The 16,015-nt window shown below is 35.4% G+C and overlaps 1 protein-coding gene across 1 annotated transcript in view; it reads left to right on the forward strand.

The window, feature by feature from the left end:
* Window positions 1-14,763, forward strand: part of LOC125681789 (cytoplasmic FMR1-interacting protein 2-like) — a 70,729-nt gene extending 55,966 nt beyond the window's left edge. The window contains exons 38-41 of the mRNA XM_048922006.2: window positions 335-408; window positions 1,503-1,554; window positions 10,722-10,880; window positions 11,924-14,763. Of these exons, the coding sequence (XP_048777963.2) occupies window positions 335-408; window positions 1,503-1,554; window positions 10,722-10,880; window positions 11,924-11,998 (360 nt within the window). The 3' untranslated portion in view covers window positions 11,999-14,763. The remainder of the gene's footprint in view (window positions 1-334; window positions 409-1,502; window positions 1,555-10,721; window positions 10,881-11,923) is intronic.
* The last annotated feature ends 1,252 nt before the right edge of the window (window positions 14,764-16,015 follow it).

Here is a 16,015-nt window from a genome sequence, read left to right on the forward strand (position 1 = left end):
TTACAGTGTTTACAGGAGAAGTGAGCACCATTCATTTACAGTAGAAATGATCACCATTCATTTACAATATTTACAATAGAAGTGAATTACAATTTTTTTTTCATTCTGTCACCCAAAAGTATACCACTGAATAAATTTTGTTAATAGATGATACAGGCTTTATTTTTGCAGCATTTGAAGTTTCACTGTCATAGAATGAACTAAACACAACCCTAGCTTTGTAGAACCCTAAAAATGGATGTAGACAAAAAACCATGAAAATAGCAAGGTTTGAATTTAAATCTGTACATACACACTTGATAATAATCAATTTGATGTTTTTTTTATTTTCTAGATGACTGGAGTGGTAATGAATGCACAGAAAAGACTCCAGTTAAATGTGTACATACGGAATGTGTCTCATATCAGGTACAAAATGACATTCTACAAAGCTATAGTACAAAATGACATTCTACAAATCTATCATACAAAATAACAGTCTACAAAGCTATAGTACAGACTAACATTCTACAAACCTATAGTACAAAATGACATTCTACAAAGTTATGGCACAAAATGACAGTCTACAAAGCTATAGTACAAAATAACAGTCTACAAAGCTATGATAACAAATAACAGTCTACAAAGCTATAGTACAAAATGACAGTCTACAAAGCTATAGTACAGACTAACATTCTACAAACCTATAGTACAAAATGACATTCTACAAAGTTATGGCACAAAATGACAGTCTACAAAGCTATAGTACAAAATAACAGTCTACAAAGCTATGATAACAAATAACAGTCTACAAAGCTATAGTACAAAATAACAGTCTACAAAGCTATGATAACAAATAACAGTCTACAAAGCTATAGTACAAAATGACAGTCTACAAAGCTATGATAACAAATAACAGTCTACAAAGCTATAGTACAAAATAACAGTCTACAAATCTATAGTACAAAATGACAGTCTACAAAGCTCTAGTACAAAATAACATTCTACAAAGCTATAGTACAAAATAACAGTCTACAAAGCTATAGTACAAAATGACAGTCTACAAACCTATAGTACAGAATAACATTCTACAAAGCTATAGTACAAAATAACAGTCTACAAAGCTCTAGTACAAAATAACATTCTACAAAGCTATAGTACAAAATAACAGTCTACAAAGCTATAGTACAAAATGACAGTCTACAAAGCTATGATAACAAATAACAGTCTCTGCAAAGCTATGGTACAAAGTCATATTTTATCAATTTTATTTTGAAACATTGAATTTTGTATGTGAAATGGGAGACAACTGTCAGTTAAATAAAAATTCATATTGACCATTTCTTAATCATGTATTGAGATCATACATATATTTTAGAATGCAACAATGGCCACTTCTGTAAATCATAATTATTTTTCAAAATTTTATTTTGACTACTCATGCAATTATATGTTTGTATATAATATGGGTGTTCCATATGGTAGTACAATAACATTTAAGATTTCTTTACTGCTGCTTTTAGAGACACAGCTAATATTGATCACATCTACTATCCAGTTCTGTGGCTGAATGAGGTAATCTTAAACACATTTTTCAACTTTCATGATTGCACATGGCATCTCAGATTAACATGGTTTACTTACTAGGAGCTTGTTGTAATTAATTTGACTGTCCGCCCAACTGAGATATATTTTACTTGCTGTAAAATCTGAGTGGATAAATTTATTATTTATGCCCCCCTTCAAAGAAGAGGGGCATATTGGTTTGCACCTGTCAGTCGGTCGGTAGACCACATGTTGTCCACTCAATATCTTGAGAACCATTCACTTGATGATAATGATATTTCATATGAGGGTTGGTTATGAGTAGAAGAGGACCCCTATTGTTTTTCAGGTCAAAAGGTCAAGGGTCAATTTACTCTAGACATAGAAATATAATGTCCACTCAATATCTTGAGAACCCTTTGTTTGATAGACATTAAACTTGATACACTGATACATCTTCAAGAGAAGATGACCCTTATTGATTTTGAGGTCACATGGTCAAAGGTTAAACTGGACATAGGAATATACTGTCCATTTGATATCTTGAGAACCCTTTGCTTGACAGACATCAAACTTGGTACACTGGTATATCTTCAGGAGAAGATGACCCCTATTGATTTTGAGGTCACATAGTCAAAGGTCAGTGGTTGAACTGGGCATAGTAGTATATTGTCTCCTATATTTTAAAGAATTATTTACTTGATAGACACCAAACTTGGTACACTGGTACAGCATAAGGAGTAGATGACCCCTATTGATTTTTAGGTCACATTGTCAATCCACTCTTGACATAGGAAGATATTGTTTGCTCAATATTTTGAATTGATGATGCTACTATCAATTAAATGATGTGTGTGTATAACCCTTTTCAATTTTGCACCATGGGGGAGGGGGGGGGGGGGTCATATGTGTTTTACAAACATCTCTTGTTTATTAGTCATTCAACATTTCACATGTATGTTTTTTATCCAAACTGATCAACAATGAGAATTTGAAACCAGTGAGGGATGCAATAGGGGTACTGTTTCATAATGCAGTAGGTCACATGGGTCACTCAGGTGACCTGTTGCTGCCAGTTCTCATCTGCTGTTGAACAATTTTGACTTCTCAGAAACTACATAGCCAATTTCACCAAAATCTTTTGGGGTATGGAAACACAAATTTTGAAGGTCATTGTCTCAGCCCTTTTGGAACCTTTGGAGTAGGATTTGAAACCTCTGAATATAGGATAATCAATAAAAAGTCTTCTTTACTAATCACACCAGGTGCATAGTCATATTGATCGTGGAAACTTCTACCAAAAATGTGAAATTCATGGTCCCTGGTAGCAGTAGCTCAGTGGTAGAGTATTCGCTTTGTAACAGGGAGGTTGTGAGTTCAATCCTTGCTTGTGTCATGGCCACATCAAACCTAAGATGTAAATATAGGTAGTGATTGCTTATTTACCAAATAGTTTACATGTATGTTATATGGAAAGAGAAGTAACTCTTGTAATGGATACTTTATCTCCCCCTAAGGGAGCTCTTCATATTGTTTATCTCCCCCTAAGGGAGCTCTTCATATTGGAAGTTAGACAGAGTGTTTCAAGTGATACTGAATAAAGCATGGTCTAACAATGGTAGCAGAGTCTGGTTGAAAGGAAATTAGTGTATCATAGTGTCAAAAACAGTGTAAGGAAGTGTGACATTTAAGAACTATTCAGTAAGAATTCAGTGAATGTGAAAAAGTGCAAAACTTCGTGGACTAAGAAAATAAGAATGTCAACAAAAATCAACCCCCCCTCTTATGACCCCAAAGTGAAAACTTATGAATTGTACAAGCAAGAATTGTTAGCATGGAAAGAGGTCACAGAGTTAGATAAGAAGAAACAGGGAGTTGCTATAGCCTTGTCCCTTCCTGAAAATGATGAGTCCAGGATACGAGAAAAAGTGTTTGATCAGCTGAACTTGGAGGATCTTAAGGAAGAAACAGGTTTGAATACCTTGATTGAATTTTTGGACAAACATTTAGCGAAAGATGACTTAGCAGATAGCTTAGAGAAATTTGAAGATTTTGAAGACTTTAAAAGGTCTGATGGACAGTCTATTAATGAATACATATCCATTTTTGATGCCAAATACAGAAAAATCGAAAAGAAAAACATGAAGTTACCCTCTGAGATTTTAGCCTTCAAGTTACTCAGAAGATCACTGATAAGCAAAGAGGAAAGAATGATTGTATTAACTGGAATGAATTTTGAGAATAAAGAAACTCTTTATGAAGAAGCTAAGAAATCCCTGAAAAAATTCAAAGGTGAAACTTGTGGAAACGCACCCACTACATCAGTATCCATTAAACTTGAACCGGCATTCCTGGCAGAGAATGAGGAAGCACTGATGGCAGCTGGATATGCGAGAATGCCAATGAAGGGTAACAAATTTAACAGAGGAGCTGGAAGAAATGAGCAGACGCGAGGGAGAGGATTTCATAGTGGCCAGAGTAGAGGTTCATACCGTCAGCAAGGTGGGCAATCGCGTATAGGCAGTTCAGGCATTAAAAAGAGCATGAATCCATCTGGACCAGATGGAAATGTAATGACATGCAAATCTTGTGGGTCATTTAGACATATGATGGCAGCTTGTCCTCACAGTTGGGAAAACATGGCGAAAGTAAACACATGTTCAGCTGAAGAAGAAGAATTTGTGCTGTTTACAGGAAACCAACCAAAAGAGATAAGGCACTTGGGAATGGATGCCAGGAACTGTGCAGTTCTAGACAGTGCCTGCAGCAGTACAGTGTGTGGAAGTACATGGATCAACACATACATCGATTTGCTTGATGAACTAGACAAGAATAGGATTAAGAAAATGGAGGGCAGAAGAATCTTCAAGTTTGGAGGGGGAACTCATCTTAAATCTGAGGGAGAATATGCAATTCCAGCTCGTATAGCCGGGAAAGATGTTACGATAACAACTGATGTTGTTAATTCAGACATTCCATTACTGTTGTCAAGAACAGCTATGAAAACTGCTGGCGTGAAGCTGAACTTAGAAGATGACACAGCAGAGATCCTAGGAAAAACAATGAACCTTAATTTGACCTCTTCTGGACATTATTGTGTTCCCATAGATAAGGCAGAAATGATACCAGTTGAGGAAGTTTGTTCAGTCAGGATCGATGAGATAGACCCTAAGAAAAGGTATTTAACTCTTCTAAAACTGCACCGACAATTTGCCCACCCACCAAAGAAACGACTGGTATCACTTTTGAAGGATGCAGGAGCTTGGCGAGACAACTTCGGCCAGGATATTGAAAATATTGAGCAGAAGTGTGATGTATGCAAGACCTATGCTAGAACACCATCACGGCCTGTTGTTTCATTTCCAATGGCATCCCACTTTAATGAAAAGGTGGCTATGGACCTGAAGTACTGGAGAGGAAAGTGGATTTTGCACATGATTGACATGTGGTCCAGATATACAGTGTCTGTTTTTATCCAGAGGAAAAAGGCAACTGATGTCATCGATAAAATCATGTCTCATTGGATAGGAATATTTGGTGTCATGACAGATAATGGAGGGGAGTTCAACTCGGAAAAAACTCGAGAAGTGGCATCCATTTTGAATGTAAAGGTGCATACATTTGCAGGTGAAAGTCCATTTCAAAATGGATTGTGTGAAAGAGTGCACTCTGTAACTGACATGATGTTGACAAAACTAGAGCATGACTACAGGGATGTGAGTGAGCAGAGTCTGTTATGCTGGGCAAACATGGCAAGGAATGTATTGCAGATGTGGAATGGTTTTAGTAGTCACCAGCTTGTGTTTGGGTGGAATCCCAACCTCCCCAACATCATGACAGACAAATTGCCAGCACTTGAGGGTTGTACATTGAGCGAGACATTTGCTAAACACCTTAATTTGTTGCACAGCACCAAACGAGCTTATATAGAGGCAGAAGCTGATGAAAGAATTAGGCGAGCATTGTTGAACAAAGTGAGAGCAGCTGAACAATTTTATGAAAATGGAGATATGGTATACTACAAACGTGAGGGCAGAGATAGATGGCTTGGACCAGGTAAAGTTGTGTTTCAAGATGGCAAGGTTGTTTTTATACGTCATGGTGGAGTTTTTCTCCGAGTGTCGCCCAATAGACTACAAAAACTATCAGAAAATTGTATACAAACAGAAGAGAAAGTTACAGATTCTGAAAATATTGAGAAGACACAACAACCAAGAAAAGCAAAGAGTGCAGTCTCTGAATACCTGATGGAAAGCAAAATAAATCACAGTCCAGTTTCACTAATTCAAAGCAATATTGCACTGAAAGCACATGACAGCATTCAATACAAGATGGGTTCAGAAGATGATAACTGGATAAAAGCTACAATTCTTGGCAGAGCAGGTAAAGCAACAGGAAATAACAGAAATTGGTATAATGTGCAAGATTTTGAGAGCAAAGAAGAAAAAAGCATAGACCTGGGCAGACTCTCTTGGGAAAGAATCAACCAAAATGATGAAAGTGTGCATTCTACAACATATGAAAATACAAGTTGTGACAATATAGCCCTAGCGAAACAAAATGAACTAGAAAAACTCAAAACCTTTGACACGTACACTGAAGTTGAAGATGAAGGGCAGAATAGATTATCAACAAGATGGGTCATCACTTCAAAGGAAGGACAAGTAAGAGCAAGACTTGTTGCACGTGGATTTGAGGAAGAATTTTGTATCCCTAGAGACAGTCCTACAGTCGGAAAAGGTGGTCTGAAGATATTTTTGACAATAACAGCAAGTAAATTATGGGATGTCAAAACCACAGACATAAAATCAGCCTTCTTGCAAGGAAAAACACTTGACAGAGATGTTTATCTTCAACCTCCAAAGGAAAGCATCACACCTGCTGGAACAATATGGAAGCTGAAACACTGCTTATATGGACTAAAAGATGGTGCAAGACAGTTTTATTTGAGCGTCAAAGAAGAACTTGATAAACTTGGTTTTGAGCATGCAGTGTGGACCCAGCTCTATTCTGTTATAGAAAAGACAGGAAGCTTCATGGGATTATCTGCTCTCATGTTGATGATTTTCTCCATGCTGGGGATGAAGTTTTTGAGAGACAGATTTGCAAGTTTCGAGAGAGATTTTCTGCAGGAAAAGTAGCTGAATGCAAATTTCAGTACATTGGCTTCTATGTAAAGCAAGATCAAGAGGGGATAGTATTGGATCACACCAATTACATGGAAAAATTACAAAGTTTAGAGATTGACCCTCAGAGAGCAATTCAGAGGAAATGTCAGCTGAGTGGTGAAGAACAGACAGCATACAGACATATTATAGGACAGATCAACTGGGCAGTGCAGGGATCAAGACCAGACCTTGCATTCGAAATGATAGACATGAGTACTAAGCTGAGAACTGCAACTGTAGCAGATTTAACCAGAGCAGCAAAAACCATTAACAGGCTTAAAGACTTCAAAAGTGTTTTGAAATTCCCAACATTAGACCTCACCTCGTTGAAGATTATGACGTTTACTGGTGCATCTCTAGGAAATCTTATGCCTCGTTCACACGAAGAATTTAATTCGCATTAAATGTAAGTTAATGCGAATTAAATCTGAATCGCGTTCACACGGAGATTTTAATGCGCATTAGTTTACTTCGAATTAAAATTGACGTCGCGATTTAATGCGAATTAAATTTACTTCGCATTAGCTCCGTGTGAACGCTAAGCGAAGCTAATTCGAATTAAATGTAGACGCATGCGTAATGGCAAATTTGGGTCACATGCATCATACCCATGGTCAGCTTTATATATTAATGTTAGTTTTGTACGAAAAACGAAGCAAAATGATAATAATCACTAAAAACATGTACAAACAGCATGTCATTAGATAATGTCAGACGTAAATCTGTGCTCTGCATAGGCATACTGAGTAATACATGTGGAAGGAATTGTTTTTAAATACGACAACAATGTTTTAAAACAGTGATATGATTTTCTTTTTTACATTTTTTAAAACATATGCCGCTCATTGTTAATTTTTATACCATATGACGTCATAGTAGACTTATAATACGTATTAGTAATTAAAAATTACGTCATAACGGTAGTCAGCGGAATGGTGAAAAAGACGTTCCGAAGTTTTAAAATTGGGCCCATGAAGAAACAATATATTGTCTAGATTGAATGCTGGTTGTCGGAGGAAATAACAAGTAATTTCTTGGGAACATATAAATAAACCCGACAAAAAACTCCTTATGTGTAGATCAGAATTATGTATGCAGGCCTAAATTGTAAACATGTAGTATACTACATGTAGGCCTATATAGCGTTTTGAACAAAGAATTCTGTATAGATCTACACAATATTCATTAAAATATCTATAAAAATAATTTTCAATAACATAGTCTATTCTTTAATTTATTTCGCGCACCCTTTAATAGAGATGCATACGAATTTAATGCGCATTAGTTTACTTCGCATTAAATATTACCGCCGTGTGAACGCTATTTAATTCGAATTAATTTAATGCGCATTATTTTACTTCGCATCAAATTTGATGCGAAGTAAAATTTAATGCGCATCCGTGTGAACGAGGCATTAATGAAGGAGTAGGAAGTACCCAAGGAGTCATAATCTGGATTATGGACAAACAAGGAAAATGCTGCCCCCTTTTCTGGCAGGCTAAAAAGATACGAAGAGTCGTCCGCTCCACTCTAGCTGCAGAGGCGCTTAGCCTACAGGAAGGACTGGAGGCAAGTTTTTACTATCGACACATGTTGGAGGAAATTTTAGGACTCCACAGAAAATCCATCGATATTTATGCATTTGTGGACAATAAAAGTGTCATAGATTCTGTGCATTCTACTAAACTTGTGGAAGACAAGAGACTTCGAATTGATATTGCAGCTTTGGCAGAATCAGTCGTGCAAGGGGAAGTACGGAAAATTCAGTGGTGCTCTGGACAAAAACAGTTGGCAAACTGCTTAACAAAGGCAGGGGCAGATGGTTTGTGTGTCTTGGAGATTCTACAAAGAGGACAAATGTTGTCGGACTTTGTACTTTAAAGTGACAATGTTACTGTTAATTCTAAAACTAGACAAACTTTAATTCTGAACTTTTATTTCATTTTGGTTAGGTTCAAATAAGCCTTAAGAAAAGGAAAGTATAATTAATGTTAGTTTACATGTATGTTATATGGAAAGAGAAGTAACTCTTATAATGGATACTTTATCTCCCCCTAAGGGAGCTCTTCATATTGTTTATCTCCCCCTAAGGGAGCTCTTCATATTGGAAGTTAGACAGAGTGTTTCAAGTGATACTGAATAAAGCATGGTCTAAGGTCTGTCAGATATGATCTTAAAAATGGAGGTCATGTGTCGCGGCAGGCATTGCCACGTTAAAGAACCCTCACTGCTATAGCCATTAGTGCTAGGCATAGGTCTAAATTTGTGGTACTTACCTACAGCTGGAGACGTCTCAATATGAATGAAAAATTCACGATAGGCTATAAAACAAATAAACCAACAACCCTAGGTCAAAGGTTAAGGTTCTGGGACAGGGCAACATGGATCGTACCATAGTTATACTGAGCATAGTAGTCTCTACGAAAAGTAGGAAATTCTTGGACCATGGGGTGAGGAATTCCCATTCCAGGGTAGGACTATAAGGATCATACAGTGAAAATAAGAATCTTCTGTACTCATGAAATCAAGCATAAGAATTGGATGTATAATAGTAATGATGAGAATGGATGCCTCTGCCAAAAATGTGAAACTCGTGACCCTTGGACCAGTGTTCAGGCCCCAGGGAAGGAGATTATATTTAGAGAAAATGTGTAGAATCTTAGAATATCTTCTTCTCTAACTCTAAACATCTAACTCCAAAACTGGGTGCATTGGTATTACAAACATGGTGGGCTCTACCACTCTGTTGAAATTCATAACCCCTGTGCAAATGTTTTTATTTTCTATGTAACTTGGAAGACAAGTTTTGATTGGTTAACAAATTACTATACACCCTCAGGTTGAAGCCAGGGGTAAATAGATGCCATCCCAATGTCTCTTTGCATGTAAGGAAAAATAATTTTACTGATGCTTGTTCCTTAGAATTTGTTCCTCACAATTCAATGTATTGTGAAGTCCCATTATTTACAGCCGACTTGTCAAACATGTACAATATCTGGCATGAATTCCTTCTTTTATCACTAAATACTTACATGTACAATCATTTGGTTACATAGGAAGTGAATTTGTTATCCTGGTCCAATCATGTACAGGGATTTATCAACATCAGGCTCATACTCTGCTCAGAGTTTACTCATGGCTTGACAATGTATAAAACTCCGAATCTAGGTCACCAGCTATTGAATATTGAAATCTGTTACCGTGACTGTAATTGGCCAATAAATGATAGTGTTGGTGCATGAAAATCGAAGATTTTGCTCATCATACAGCCACGGTTTGAGATAGAGTAGGTACTTCTAAACTCAGTAAGAGTGCCTATAAACAACAATGGATATATAGATGACTATTAAAAGCCCTATGGACCTCAATCAATTGAAGTAAAAATGAGTGTGCTACAGAATGCAGGATCACACAATCTTTTTAACTGCACATTCATTCATATTGTTAAGTCATAATTACACAGTAATCCATGTTGGCAATGTGCAATACCGTATAAGCAGAATTTTTAGCGAGGATTTAATTTTTGCAATATTAGTGAGAGTGACAGAGTGATGATTGAAAAAAATTGAATATCACCAACAATTTATTCCATATCGAAGGTAATAGCAATCTTCCTTGGAATTATGAAGTTGCTAAAATTAGCTCTCGCTAAATATATATACCCATTATTTATTGAAAAATCGTAAAATTTGTGTCTTGCTAAAAATACCACATCTGTGGCATATATTTGAAACTTATTCCATTGTTTTCAGCTGAAAATGTCACTGAATTGTGTTAAGTGGGAATATATATTTATAAGTGTTTCATTACAAGAACAGAAATGTAGATAAGAACTGGAGATAATCCTCAATTCGACAATTATACATTGTGTGAATTATATCACATTTCCTATCCTGCACTATATATACCAATATATAAGTATGTAAATCATGCTACTTTACATCATCATTGTATAACTGTTTTTGTTAAAATACTTTAAACTGTCCTCAGTAATATAAACAATACAGTAATAATTTTTAATTTCTGTAGAGTGCAGAGATCGATGATAAGAGTGCTAACAAATTCAAAGATGAAGTGATGACCCCCATAAAGATAACAGAAGCTGTGGAGTATGGACTGATTGTCCTGGGAACCTTCATGATTATCTGCACAGCAGCCTTGTGTATCAAACAGAGAGTATCCAGAAAGGTGAGTTAAAGTACCACAGAACATTTTAAGTTCATGCCAGAATTTGTTTTCATGGATTTTATATGAAATATTTACATTTTGAATGTTTTTGCCATCAATATTTTTACCAGTTGAAATGATAGCCATTTCCTCATGAATGTGAATGATGTGTGTACATGTATGAATCTTAATAAATATAGTACAACTAGTGACTGGGAATTGGACAACAGAAATGAAAATAGAATCTGAATATAAGAAATGTATTTCATTTTTAGCTCACCTGAACCAAAGGGCGTCGTAAACTTTTCACATTTTCGATTTCTTCTCAAGAACCGCTGGACCAATTGTAACCAAACTTGCCTCTTTCAAAGGGGAGATAATCACAAAAATGCAAAAATAGGGTGGGGTCTTTTAAAAAGCTTCTCAACAAGAACCACTGGGCCAGAAAAGCTGAGATTTACATGAAAGCTTCCTGACATAGTGCAGATTCAAGTTTGTTAAAACCATGGCCCCCGGGGGTTGGATGGGGCCACAATAGGGGATCAAAGTTTTACATGCAAATATATAGGAAAAATCTTCTCAAGAATCACTGAGCCAGAAAAGCTGAGATTTACATGAAAGTTTTCTGACATATTTCAGATTTCAGTTTGTTAAAATCATGGCCCCCAGGGGTAGGATGGGGTCACAAGGGGGGGGGATCAAAGTTTTGCATACAAATATATAGGGAAAATCTTTAGATATGAGCCAAGGTGACTCAGGTGAGTGATGTGGCCCTTGGGCCTCTTGTTGAAAATACATGCGTGTGTGAACAGCAATGCTTCATGCTGATATACTATTCATGAAGTGCTAATGTAAAGTAATGTTCTTCATGAAGTATGCAGCTGTACAGCGTCACAGTTCATACCCTCATGTACATTTCAAAAATGAAATTTATTTCTGAAGTAAAATGTATGTCATGAAGATCAGCTATTTTGAGAGTAATGTATTTTGTGTAGACAGTATGTACACGTGCGCTATTGTGCTTGTTATTGTTTTGTAGTAAACTTTCTGTAAAATGTTTTCAGCCAGAAGACGACCTAGAGGATGTTTATCCCAGCACCAACACATCAGATAAATCACCCATTCTCAACGAGAGCTGAGAATTCAATCAAAAACTTGTCACCAGACTGGTTTCTGGCAAACCCGTTCTAAAAAGGGAACTTGAATGTACTTTCCTATGCAATGTAAAATTTCTTGAATGCTGTGACATATTTGAAATTGGCTGCTTTTTCTGTTGTGATACCGAGACAATACCAGTATATACATTTATTTACATTTTTGAGGTCAATATGATGCTTTAGCTGCCTTCAAAGTACAATGTTCACCAAGCTCAAGAAAAGTACAAAATTGACTGAGTTCAGAGGGCGAGGTGAATGTACTTTGAGGGTAGCTAAGGCATTGTATTGGCTGAGAAAATGCCAAAAAGGATTTTTTTTTTATATATGATTGAATAATTCAAAACATTGACGCTGACTATTGAAGCCTACCTAGTTGGTCATCTTTGTCTACACCAAGACTGCAGCTCCGAGTTTAAAGTGATGTATCTGTTTATTATATGACTAAATGTTTTAAAACCACTTACTGAACCATGTAGAATTTACCAAACAATACCTGTTTGGTCATCTTTAGATCGGACTCAATGTTACTTTGAAATTCCCAATTTAATTTTGGCCAGGTTTAAAAGAAATCCAATTCATCCGGGAAGCATGTGCAAGTGAATACTGAATATTGGCCAATCGTAAAGCAAGGAATTATTCGATCATAGGATAAAGTTGATATATCGTGTATACAGTAAAACTTAGTATTAAATAGCAGAATGTCAGGTACAGCTAATTTTGTTTGTTATAAGAATAATTTCATTTCAAATCATGGTACCCATTGTTTGTTTTTTTTTTAAATTCCTCATAATTTACAAATCACGGAGAACATTAAAAATAACTTTGTACGTAATAATAAGTATTACTATTTAAGCATGTTCATTGTATACATAATTCACTGTACTTTGTTGTGGTTCTCTTCATTTAAGGAATCGATATTTGTATTGTAGATGTATAAGTCATATACATAGAGAACCTATGATTCCATTCCTTTATTTCCCCCATATTACCAACAAGTTAGACATTTCTTATTTTTAAAAATCTGTTTTGAAACTAAGCGTTTCTTTTGAAGAATTTTGAGTATACAGTTTTTTATGTTAGTTGTCGGGCCTTTGATTAATTATAAAGATTTACATGTATCTATGTCATTCTGACATTTAATTGTTATATTGTTGCATTCCTCTTCTTACCCCTGTAAAGTGCCTTAGAGTAATTTGTTTGATATAAGGCGCTGAATAAATTTTTATTGTTATTATGTAAAATATATTGAAATCTTGGTTTATTACTGACAAAATAACAATATATATAAGTTGTTATGGACTGAGCAATTATAATTTTCTTTCTTTCTTAAGATATTGACTAAATCTTTGCCACTTGGAACATATAAAACTATTGCAAGTTAATGTGCAAGATTATAGGCCTTTTATTGTTTATGATGTAGTTAACCAAGATGAATAATGTTTCAAATTCTGTGTGAACAGCAATTTCATGACATACTAGTACATGTATTTAATGTTCTCTTAAGAAACCTCATTTTTATCAGCTATCATTTTGGTGGCATAAAGAATGTAAAAAAGATATTCTATATTTTGAAGATGAACTCTTGTTAAAAAAAAAATTAAACTGGAAAATCCAAATCAGCATGATCACCATATGAAATAAGTGTAGTTTAGGAAGATCACATGATTGTACAGGGGCATTAATTATTAATTGCTTCATGACTGTGTATGTGCTTAGCAATATCACAAGATTGTACAAGGGCATTGATTATGAATTGCTTCATGACTGGGTATGTGCTTAGCAATATCACAAGATTGTACAAGGGCATTGATTATTAATTGCTTCATGACTGGGTATGATAATTTTGTCATGGAGGAAATCATTCTTTCAACCTTTTACATTTCTCCTTGCCATTCATATATGTGAAAGACTGATACATGATAAGTCCTCTTTAAGAATGCATACATGCCTTTGTCCTGTCTAATTCTGTATTTCAATTTTAGGTTTTAAGGAACATATAGATAAAAGACTTTTTTTCATTGAAACTACTGCTGGTTCACGTATACATCTGTGCCTCTAAAATTCAGATTAAACAAATTTTAAAAAAAGACAACGTTATAAAAAAAAAAAAGATGTGGAAAAACTTTAGATTGGTAGATTTATATCAGTTGGTCGATGGTGAAGATACAACTTTTATTTCTAATTTTAGCCTATTTTATTTCTTGTATTAACTGTGAAGATTCTGAAAACAAAATTGTTAGTATTGAAACTTAGAGTGAGAGTGTCATTTCTCATTCATGTTCTGAAAATGCTCCTGCTTCAAATCTCAAGGTGCAGAACTACATGCTGATGCTCCTGTACATAATTCTCCTACTCCATTCCTTCTGTTGCAAATGACACCAATATTAAGGATGCATTTATATTCTTTAAATACTCGTATTAAATGCTTGCTTTAGTGTAGTCAGAGAGATACTGTAGAAAATTGAAAATATAGGTAAAGAAATGCCCTTTACAAGTTTGGTAAATATATAATTTGTATATGTACAAGCATGTTATGTCCAGCATTTGCTGTATATTGTGATATTCCTTTAATACAAGCATATCCAACCCTTTTGGTTGAGATGTGTTGATATTTATTCAATGATTTCTTTTTGTGTTTTGTTGTGTTCAACTGTTGTGATTCAACCGCAAAAGAGCTAAATCATAAAATGTGTGGCATAATGTGACTGAAATAAAACACAATGCAGGAAATGTATTTTTTTAACATATACAGCTTGTTGGGGTATTTTTAGCTCAAAGAGCTAATCATATGGCCATATGTCTGGCGTGCGGTGTGCGTCAACTTTTTGGAAAAAGGGCTATATCTCAAGAACCCCTTGGCCAATTGTTGTCAAATTTATCACAGGGTATCCTTGGCCCAAGGGCTTTCATTTGTACTAAAATTAGGGTTGTGACCCTTTAACAAGGGGAGATAATTAGGAAAATGCAAACAAAAGTAGTGGTTGCTAAAAAATCTTCTCAAGAACCACTGGGCAAATTATCACCAAACTTATGCATGAGGATAGGTTGTAGATAAAAAATTGTTCAAGGCATCATCCTGGAGCAAAGGGTGCGGTCTCAAGGTCACTTCAAAGTTGACCTTAAATTTTGTTTTGTTAAAACTTTGATAATTTGCTTAGTATAAGGACTAGGATCATCAAATTTTGTTAGTTGATGCATCTTAGGACCTAATATCATGTTGTCTCAAAAGTAGGTCATGATGACCTACTTTTTGAATTTCGCAGGTAATTATTATTAAATGGATTTTGATGCATATCTTGGACACTTTTGAGCCTATGATCATCAAAAGTTGTCAGTTGATGGATCATGGGACCTTGAACTGCGTCATGTGAAAAGTATTCCACCATGACCTACTTTCTGAATTTTATGGCTAATCATTTATGAATACATTTTAGGTTGTTATTTCAGATACCGAGAGGTTTAGAATCATCAAACCTTGTAATTTGATGCGTCTAGAGGCCTCGAAACATATTTATAAAAAAGTAGGTCACAGTGACCTACTTTTGAATTTTGCAGACATTCAAATTTCACATTTTCAATTTTAGACACGGGCATTGGAAGTTAATGTAAATATATAGTATGTGCATGTATAAAAAAGGAAGGGTAGGACACTCTTTTTGAGGCAAATTCGGGTTTGGGTTATTGTGGGCGTTTTTCAAACGGCCTGACGCGATGAATCGTTCACATATACCTTACGTTCAATATATGTACGGTTTCTTTCCGTTCCAATGCCGTTCATTCGAAGAAAAAGATGTTTTTACACCTCCAAGTGGCTAAGAATTTCGCTAGACTGTCTTACTTCCGGTTTAATCGCACTGAATCGAAAGGTAAGTTCTGATTGGTCAATGTGATAAACATTTATAAGTTTATGTCATATTCTTATTGGTTGTGAAATAATGATAAGAATATTTGAACTATAAAAACAAACATGGCTCATGTACTTAACCACTAGTCTCTAAC

This window comes from Ostrea edulis, chromosome 2, assembly GCF_947568905.1.
Source record: "Ostrea edulis chromosome 2, xbOstEdul1.1, whole genome shotgun sequence".
In the NCBI taxonomy this organism is placed as follows: domain Eukaryota; kingdom Metazoa; phylum Mollusca; class Bivalvia; order Ostreida; family Ostreidae; genus Ostrea; species Ostrea edulis.